Genomic DNA, 10,648 nt, shown 5'->3' with positions numbered 1-10,648 from the left:
TTAATATTGGTATGTTAGTATATGAATTTAGGTTAATCGAATTACGTGGTTCATAGATGTGGGTCCTCTGTTATTTTTTCCAAATTTCCTATCATCTTATCCAAATATTTAGAAAATTTATTTTTCAAATTTATCGCAAATTTGGTACAAACGCGGGTAATTTGTACCAGTCATGCCACGCAGCGCTCTGACGAGCACATTCGATCTTGCGCTTGGGATGAATGGTACGAAATGACCTATTCGCACCATTCGTCCCAAGATTTGTCAATCCTGCGCTTGGAACAAATGGTACAAAAGGGTCTATTCGCATCATTCGTCCCAAAATTTGTTGAAATAACACAAAATCTCACAAATCTAACTAAATGTCTAAACTAAATCTTCAATTTCTTCATTTTCATCACTTTCTTTATAGAGAGAAGATGAAGGCGTCGCTTGGGGCAGCGTGGTAAATCCAACTACAAAGTTGGAGATTCGTTTCTTCACCGCCCAATAAGTATCTGTCAATGTATTTGGTAGGAATGCTATGAATGTGTTTTTTCATACCATTTGTGTCGTGCATATATGCGACGGATCTTCTAATGGTTGTAATGACTTCATTCACATCATTTGTGTCAACATTTGGGATGACAAATCTCGGAATGGACGTAATGGATGGTACTAATAGGCGCATTGATACATTCCATTCCTTTGGTTGGCAAGATAGATCTTTGAACACATGGTAGAAAATTAACCATTCGTACAATTTCATTCAGGATCTTTATATATCTGGATCTCGATCTCATAATTCTCATATACTGGAACTAGATCTCAAAGAAGAGGATTAGATCTAGCAACAACAACTCGATGGTGTAGTTCACCGGATTATGGAGAATAGGACAGTGACGGTGTCGTTCGGGTAAATTCGGAGAAGAGGATAGCAATGGCGACAATGAATAAAGTCTGAGAAGATGAGTCGTCGGAGATAAAGATAGAGAGAGAGGGAGTAGGGATGACAATTTACCCGCGGGTACCCGACCCTAATAGGTGCGAGTTTGAGGGGCATTTGATATCCACAAATAGCTTTGTGGTTAGAATTCACTATTCATTAAGTTCGCTGGTATGAATTTGTATATTTACTATCCGTACCCGCAAAACCCGTTTACCAGCAAAAATACCCTCGAAATACCCGATACCCGGGAGTTGATACCCATAAATAATAACCTTAGTAAGCCCGACCCACCCCTGAATATAGCGTTTGTATGTGGGGTGCATAACCCAACATGCCCATTTGGAGCCCTAATTCTGCCAAACACTCCCTCTCACATCACATGCCCAGCCGCCTACGTCCCTCACAACCACCGCCTCACCACCTTCTCCTTGTTGTTCGCCCCTCTAGACGTCGTCCTCCGCCACCACCGTCAAGCCCAGCCGCCAGAGCGCGCCTCTGCGCGATTCAGCCCTTGATCAGCCGCCGGACATTTCTGCAGCCATGCCGCTCTTCGTCCGGCGCCTCTGCACAAGTAAGACCACCGCGAGCTTGCTACTAGTCCTCTCCCTCGATCAACCATGCAGCCATGCCTCCACCTTTGCTCGCCCAAGTCGTCGTTTCTAGTTTACGAGTAGCAGGTTGGCGGATACCCGACGATTCCGCAGATGGTGGGTGTGGGTGGTAGAGAGTACCCATCGTGGGTTACAAGTCAGGTGGTGGGTACGGCTTTCGCTCGTGGATATGGGCAGGGAGCCACCGTACCCGTCGTACTCGATTGACATCCCTAAGAGAGAGAGAGAGAGAGAGTTATTGGAGATAAAGAGGGAATGCAAAAGAAGAAATAGAGAGTTTGAGGGAGAGGGAGAAAGAGGGCGTGTTTATACGTACAAAATTATGAGTAGTTATTTATGCTCAAAATACTAAAATATGACTATAATTTATTAAATTTATATTTATAGAAAACTTTGATTTCCATTTTGTTGTTTGTCTAGTACAAAATATGCCCTTTTAGTAAAGTAGAAGACATAGAAAGTTGGGCGGTGAAACTTTTAAAATAATTCCTTGCTGAAAAGGTCTCATCCTATCTCATGCTCGGCAGGTAGTGGCTCAAACTAGGGGGAATTTGGATTTGTTACTCTGCATGGACCCAAAATAAGTTAATGAAACTACAAATAATAGGTGGAATATGGATTACATCAATTGGGATTAACCTCCAAGGTCCTCAACCAAAGGCAATGAAAAAAATAATAATAATAACCAAAGGCAATTATGAATTAGTCAACTTATATAAAAACCCATTATCGTCGATATCACCATGGTAGATGTGAAGTGCACTAACGAAATGATTGTAATAATAGTAGTAATTTTTTTAAGCAAAAAAAGAGTTCTCTCATGTTGAAACGTGTCTTTCCAACACAAGTATTTTTACATTAATCAATTATAGTGTGTCCTCAATTTTTATATTTTTCTAAGAAAATATTCATAATTTATGTTTTCATTATCTCAATTTTGAAAAAAAAAAATAGTATTTCCCATCTTACAGAAATAATGAGTCACTTAGCAAGAGTCTGCATAATTCAATATAATTTTTTTTTTTTAAAAACCCTAAATCTTAAAAAAAGACCTAAGAATCCAAATATGTGATTCCTCGTTTCATCGTCAAATTTTATAAGGATAATAAATATATATATATATATCATTTTTTAAGTGAAAAGCAGATTGAGGATATTTTTATTGAACACTGAAAGTTGAAAACATAAATTATGATTAAACAACTTCAAACTATCATCCTTGTGCACAATCTACGTTTTTCTATTTTGGTTGAAGATAAACTCAAATGTTGGGCATACAAGTAGATGATGAGCTTTCAATCAAACAGCACTGCACTGACTTGATTAGCAGCCTCCATTTGAGTTGGATTAACATCCTAACAACACTAATGTTAATAAACTATGCCTCCCAGAGTCGAACTAATTCAATTAACACAAATATGTGCAACACAATCTCACAATTCTAGCTCTTTAAAGTGAAAATTTTAAACGTGTTTTAACGAAAACAATAGCTCTTGATACAAAATAGTTTTACTTGAGGAAACTTGAAGAAATATATATACATCACATAAATGGATCAAATATGGAGCATAAAAATAAGTATGCACATTTGTGTTGGAGCTGAGCAGACAAGCAGAAGTTGTGAAAGATTCAAATAATTTGAAAAACAAGTTTCTGGTGTCTACAGAGTTAAGTTGAGGCTGAGTTAATCCTTCCTAAACACACTTATTAAGACAACCTAACAAATAAAATTATAACTTACCGAAACCACTCTAAACACTATCATCTTCTATTAACAAGAGAGATCTCCAGAGCTCAACGGCACTGAGTGATCTCACATCACAATAACATGTTTTTTTTTCCAATCTAGAGGGCATGAATTGGATTGTGACTAGAGTTCATGCCTGAATTACCAGAAGCTGGATTCGCCTGAAACGCAGACGGCCTCTCAGAGCCTTCAACGAGTTTAAGTGAGAGGGCTGACGGCCCACCATCCCCGATGGATTCCCCTAGGCTTAGATTCGACATGCCAACAAGCTCGTCCACATTGATAGGGCTCTTCGAATGCACAGCAGTTGGCTTCACCACTTCATGGGTTTCTGCTTTGACGGGCTCTGTGTTGTATCCTGGCCAAAATTGAACGGGCAACGGGAAGAGTGGAGCGACATAAGCAGGATACATGACGGGGTAAGGATATTGAGAGCCCTCCGGGTTCGTCAGAGCAGTGTCCCCGTCGTTGGAGTTTGCAGATTCCATGGATTCACATTCTTCATCCACAGCAGCAGGTGCCGCTGGAGTGCTGCTTTGTGTCTCGGCTTGAGAAGGGTTCACAGGGAAAAAATCCCTTGACATCACAGTAGTATCGGCAGACTGCAGGAGGGAAAAACCGAACATTAGAATGATTAGCTTTGCTTCCTAATTGAAAGATAAGTTGCAAACAGTTTATAAGTTGGCTTAGCTTCCCCCAACATTATAAACCTTCTATCTACGATCTGATGTTTGTGCTGCGAGTCAAGCAGCCTATAATCAGACCGATTACCTTTTTCCAGAAAAAGTGGATACGTGGAGCCATCTGTTCCATAACATCTTGTTTTGCATATAGCTAAACGTCTTTGAAGACCTACTAAATGTGTAAATATATACATAGGAATAACAAATAAGGCTTACTTCATCGGCCACAATATCAAATAGGCTCGAGCGTCTTTTCCTCCTAGACACATTACTTTGTCTGATGAAGTACTTTTGGGCATGGCTAGCAACCTGAGTAGGTGTTCTAGAGATCACATAGTTCCGTGCAATGCCACGCCAATCACCTTTGCCAAGCTTTTGCAAACCAAGCAGAAATAACCTATGTTCTTCTTCTGTCCAAGGCACTCCTGGAAAATAGAAGTACAACTATTTTGAAGTAAATTCTCACACTGTGAAAATATCAACTGAAAAGGGAAAGGCAAAGGAAAAGACCATAAATAAAAACAATGGCAAAGCACAATGGTGGAATTTGATCATGGACAAAAGATATGAGGTGCCCATAAATGTATAATATGACGTAGCTGTCAGCGTCTCTTTGAAATCCTAACCCAACTCCACCTCTGAAAACCACAACCTACATGCCCATTCGCCATCTCCCTTTAGGGTATAAGTATCGAAGTTTGCAACTTCGGTTGGACTCCACAATTGTTTTTGCAAAGATTTTGACTACCTTAGGTCTGCATATAATCATTTTTAGCATCTATGTCATGTCCTTATCCCCTCTTCTCCTCTTCTCCTCTTCCCCGTGTATTATAGCATTGGACGCAGCCATCATGGATTCTCAAAATAGACACAGAATTGCAGGGATGGTATGTCGGACCAAGCATAGCAGACAAACCAGAGTGCTTTTTCCCAACCAATAATCAGATGAGATCCTACTATCCAAACCTAGCAATGTCATATAGACCACACACACACATATCATATATTCATCCTCTCATTCTATTCCCTATAGAAAGAGAGGAAATAGAACACAAAGTACTCGTCTTTATTATCTTTTGTTCCCCTTTATTCCAAGTCTTTAGATTACAGCACTAACATCAATTTCAGTCTTTTTCAAGCACTTAGCAAGTTTCCAAGCAATCCAATCCCACAGAGACGCCGAATGCATACACGAGTACAATTAATTTCCTTAACAGAGGCAAAAAACACATTAGATCATGACAAAAACAGTCAAGTTAGTTTAGATTCCCGAACCATTCTTCCCCGGGCGCAGCCAAACAGTTGAATTCGGAATTCTAAATAAGCCTAAAAATTGATGCATACAATCAGATTGAAAGCACATGCAACTGTAACACCCTAAATTCCATACACAAATCAGCATATTAATATGGATAGATGTAAATTAGGTACCACTAAACATCCTTTTCTGCTTTCCTTTATTATACCAACAAAAAGAAAATTCAATCTTATACCGACCTAAGCTTATCTAAACGCTCCAACAGTCTATACTAAAACCATATGCTTACAAAAACATTCAAAATGATCGATTGCAACACATCATTGAATTCTGCTGGTACGAATGAATCAATTTTATCCAAAATCAACAGTAAATTCACAAATTAATCAGATCCACACACAAATTAGACCACAAAAACTAGTCCATATACACACCATGAGCAAATAGCCCCAAATTATAATCAAAATAGAAACAAAGCGAATCAAAACTTTAATTAAGAAAAAAAAAATTAAAAGAAAATGAAATTAAAACCTTTCTTCCTCTCCCGGCTGGAAGAAGACCCAGCAACGAAGTCTTCAGACGCGTAGCCGTCGGCGGCGGCGGAGCCAGCAGAGGGGTGGTCGGGGGTGTCCGCCGGAGAGTCGTGAGCAGCGCCGCTGACTGGCGTGGCGCTCCCGCTCCCGCCGCCGCCGCCCATGTAATGGGTCAAATTACCCATACTGGCGCTCTTCCGAATCGAACCATCAGTCAATCGGACCCCAAAAAGCTTGACGCCTCGATTCGGACACGTGCGGGAATTGTGGCCGTTGTGGCTGCAATGCGAGCACCTCCTCGTCATTGCCGCAGCAGCAATCGAATTGAAGCAGGCTGAGTTGGATTGATTTTTAATTTTCTTTTACAAGATCCGAGAGAAGATGGGATTTGGTTGTTTTGGGGTTGTGTTTTTTTATGTTTACGTTGGTTTTGTGCCTAAACCGAAGCTCTGGTGTGTGTGGATACAGATATAGATATAGAGAGAGAAAGTCTCATCCGAAGTGGAGAGAGGGAGACTCGGGGCTGAAAGGAAAGAGAAAATGTCTTGTGGGTGAGTTTGCGTGTAATAATTATATGGCCTGCCTCCGACTAAACCCCTTAATCATTTTCACTAACTCTAATTTTCACCATAATCTCTCTAATTTCCTTTTTAATTAAAAAACCTCTTAATCTTTAGATTTTTCCAAAAATTGTTTTTTTTACAAAATTTGATCATGGAAGTGATGAGTCGCCTAGTCGAATTTCATCGTCGTTTCATCTTGTAGTAATTATTTTTATTTTATAATAAAAAAAAGTGAAAATCACTTTAAAAAATGCTAAAAACTGAGTAAACGACATAATTAACCCAACGAAATATATGTAAGTATATAATGTGTCCAGCCTTATACCTTTAGGCCGAGCGGATAAAATCACCAGATTCAATGCAGATTATCCTAATTAACTGAAACCTAAATTTCTCACTAGATAAACACACAACTTTTTCATTTTTATCATTTAACATAAAGTTATTCATCACTCAAACTTTAACAGTTTACTCGTTCAATTTAAAATTATTGCAAATTCATCGGTAGTTTGTTATCCATTTAACTCATGTTTGGTTAGTTTCCTCCACCTTCGAAAGAGATTCAATTAATTAAATATATTATTTATTATATTTAATTTTAGTAATGAGTTAATTAATATCCTTATTTAAGGATAATACAGTTATCTAATTTGTTATCCCTCAAAATAGAAAATAAACAAAATAAATAAAATATCTTACTAATGATTTCTTTCTATTGTTGAATCAAACACTCAATAAAAATAACAGATATTATTACAATTCCTCTCATTTATTTGATTCTACTCTTTTTTCATTCCTCTACTTTATACTAAATGAACATTTAATCAAATATTGATTCATGCGTCCTACATTCAATGTGTATGCTTATACTTACTCTTTTCTTTAAATAAATACTCCTTCATTCCTTAAAAGAATATTATTTGGGAATGATACAGATTTTTAAAAATATTTAATAGAAATATGTTGAATGCAGAAAGTGATCCACTACTTTAAAAAAAAAAACTAATAATATATGGTAGATAATATGTGGGATCATGTCCCAAAATAGAAGTGATACTTTCTTATGGAACCAACAAAAATGGTGAAAGTGATACTCCACTTTATTATTGGACGGAGGGAGTATATAGAATAACATATAGCAAAGAAAATAATCATTTGCTAAATTATTAGCACATTCTAGAAGGGTGCTTAGACAATCTTTTTCAAAGATCTTATAAGTTTCAATAAATGATAAGATGTTTCAAAAACATATAAGATATAGTTTTTCAACATTGTACATATCCCGCAACATTTCAATCATTTGTAGGCATTGGTGGCCGCCGGATATTGGTTGGATCAAAGTAAATACGGACGGCTCTGCGTCCGGCTCACCGGGTTTAATTGCTGGTGGTGGAGTGTTCAGAGACCACGCTGCAACTGTTCAGGGGTGTTTCCACACAAAGGGAGGATCGGGCTTCGCTTTTGAAGCTGAGCTACTTGCGGCGATCACTGCCATTGCGATAGCTTATAACCGAGGATGGCGCAAGCTCTGGCTCGAGGCGGACTCCTCATATGTTGTTCGTCTCCTACAGCAGCGATCGATGGAGGTTCCTTGGCGTTTCATCAGTTATTGGAAGGAGACGTTAGCTCGCTTACATGAGATCACTTTTCGGGTTTCGCATATTTATCGGGAGGGGAACGTTGTGGCGGACATTATGGCAAACCCTGCGAGACAAGAGGGTTTTTGGAGCAATGGGATTGAGGTCATTGAGGACGCTGTCATCCGAGACATCGCGAGCCATAGTCATCTTCGTCGCATCTAAGTCCCGTTAGGGGTGCTTGTGATTGTTGTTGTTCCGTGCCCGTCTTGGCCTGCTTCATGGCTACTTGGGTTCTTTGGTCTTTGTCTTTTGTTTGTTTGAGCCGGATTTACTTGGGAACGATGGTGAGGCCGGAGTTCCTGAAGTGTTTCCTTCCGCTCGTTTGCTTTTTTGTTCTGCTCTTGTCAAGTACACTCGTCCCATAGTTGGCGTCTCTGTGCCTTCATGGGTTTGTTCTTCCTTTGTTTTATCTTTTATAAAATACCGCTTTTAATAATTTCAATCATTTGTAGATTTTGTATCAGAGCCCACAAAAATTCATCTAGGATTTTGGATGGCTGGCGTCACTTCTCAATTGACTTCTTAGGCTGATCGATCTTGGCTGTCACATCATCGACTAAGTTTTCTTCATTGATATTTCTTCATTGGTATTCTTTAGCTTCTAGGTAGTCTTTCTCGATCTTCTCTATTAGCATGCTTTTGATCAGTAGATTTGTCTTCATGCACTATTAGTGAATACTGATTGTAAGTTGAAACTTTACTTCAACTCTGAGTGGTTTACGAACCTTGGCTGATTGAATCCCCTTTAGTTGATACCTGTAAAATAAAAAGTAAGCTACTTTACAAGTGAATTGCAATTTATTACATCAAGTGTTCATCATCATCAAAAGATTCTGATATATAATCAAAACATAGAAATTTTTTCAACACATACAAAATTCTTTGTTTGATCATCTCCATGTATATACATATAGGGAAAGAATCATATGAATTATATTTATTTGTGTTAATTAAAAATAATCTAGTCTATAAATTTTGATTGATGAATGATCATTATTTTTTCAACTTGAATAATAATTATTTAGTGAAATAATTATTTTTAACACATTCAATAATACTCCCTCCGTCCCGTTAATAATGGCACGTTTTCTTTTTTGGGTTGTCCCGCTATTGATGGCACGTTTCCTATTTTGGAAAAAATAAGGGAGTGATTAATGTTAATTAAAACCCTAATTAAAAGCCTAATTTTAATAACTACTTCCTCCCTCCGTCTCTCTCTCCCCCACTCTCTCTCTATCTCTATCTCTCTCTCTCTCTCTCTCTCTCTCACACACACACACACAGTTGCTACACCCCGCCGTCTCTCCTCCTCCACGGCGACGGCGCGGCGCCTCCGCGTCCACCCACCCTCCTCCACTGCCCTCCCTCTGCGCTCACTCTCGATCTCTTTTTCTCTAGCGGAGGCGACGGCCGCTGCGAGTTGCGGCGGCGCATGCAGAGCCAACAGTCACCGCCGCCTCTGCTCCCTCTCTCTTCCACTGGTGTGCCGCCTCCGCGCTCCCCCATTTTATTCGCCGGAGTTCTATGAAGGCCGCCTTCTCCGCGATTTGAGTCCTTCCTTCCTGTTGGTGGTTCCGCCTCCAAAAATTAGGGCTCAATGCTCACCCAAGCTTTGATGTGCTCAACCACACTCTCTACCCCAGCGGAAATGGCGGAAATCTGGGCTTGTAAGTTTTGATATTCAATCAGTCAAAATCTGGGTTTGTAATTTTGTGAGAATTTATTAAAATGCTTCGAGCCTTACTTTTTGGTGATTGGAGATGGGTTTGTAATTTTAGTGTTTGAAAACCCATCTTTGGGTGTAATTTTTCGTGCATATTTTTGGATTTTGTGTTTGACAACCCATTTCTCGCCTTTCTTCCTTCCCTCTCTTCCACCGCCTTCCCTCTGTTGTCGCCGGAGTTCTGTAAAGGGGAGGGTCGGTGGTGGCTTCTCTGCCTTGGCCAGATCCTATAGTACAGGGCCTACAAGCTTGAGTTGAGATCTGAAACTAGTGGCTTTAGTTGCAGAATTTCTTGGATTTCTTGAATTTGGGGGAAACACATTTGTTGGACGGAGATGAGAAGGACAGACGAGGCAAAGGGAAGGCGGCGCCGCAGCCGCCGCCGGCGGCCTCGCTGGTGTTGATGAAGAAGAGATTTATTTTATTAACTATATTTAACATTAATTAACAATAACATTAAACATGTGGTCCCTACAACTTTTCTCTTAATAACACTCTCCTTAATACCCGTGCCGAAAAGAAACGTGCCGTTAATAACGGGACGGAGGGAGTACTACATTTGTCCCAATAATAAAGTCCCAATTTTTTGTGGGCGTAAAATTTATAATATCCCAACCCCAAAAAGGAAATAATTACTTTATCGACTCTCTCTATCTCTTCTATTGTGTTAATAGGCAAAAATGCCCTTTTCTTATAAACTCTTCTATTTACTTTATATCTATCTTACTTTTTCACTATTCTCTATATTTCTCATTTTTCTCTCCTCATTTACTTTATCTACATTTTCTTAATTTGCATGCTCCATTGTTTTAGGACGTTATCATTGGAATGGATGGATTTTTTTTTCAATGATAATATTTTATACATATAATGATATATTTTTTTTCATAATTAATAGAAAATAGTTGGTTTTCACCAAAATCCAACACCATAGATGTATCGTGTTAGTTTTATTTATCACG

At 39.0% G+C, this 10,648-nt stretch overlaps 1 protein-coding gene across 1 annotated transcript; it reads right to left on the bottom strand.

The window, feature by feature from the left end:
* Positions 1–3,157: 3,157 nt before the first annotated feature.
* Positions 3,158–6,325, bottom strand: LOC131015237 (transcription factor MYBS3-like). Its single transcript, XM_057943543.1, has 3 exons — positions 5,759–6,325; positions 4,186–4,394; positions 3,158–3,888 (listed from the first exon to the last, which is right to left on the bottom strand). Exons 1-3 carry the CDS (start codon positions 6,063–6,065, stop codon positions 3,385–3,387), a joined length of 1,020 nt encoding a protein of 339 aa, XP_057799526.1. The 5' UTR covers positions 6,066–6,325; the 3' UTR covers positions 3,158–3,384.
* Between the last annotated feature and the right edge of the window lie 4,323 nt (positions 6,326–10,648).

The sequence above is a fragment of the Salvia miltiorrhiza genome, chromosome 1 (assembly GCF_028751815.1).
Source record: "Salvia miltiorrhiza cultivar Shanhuang (shh) chromosome 1, IMPLAD_Smil_shh, whole genome shotgun sequence".
NCBI lineage: Eukaryota > Viridiplantae > Streptophyta > Magnoliopsida > Lamiales > Lamiaceae > Salvia > Salvia miltiorrhiza.
The sequence above is the reverse complement of the archived record's forward strand: the minus strand, read 5'-3'. Positions and strand labels throughout refer to the sequence as shown.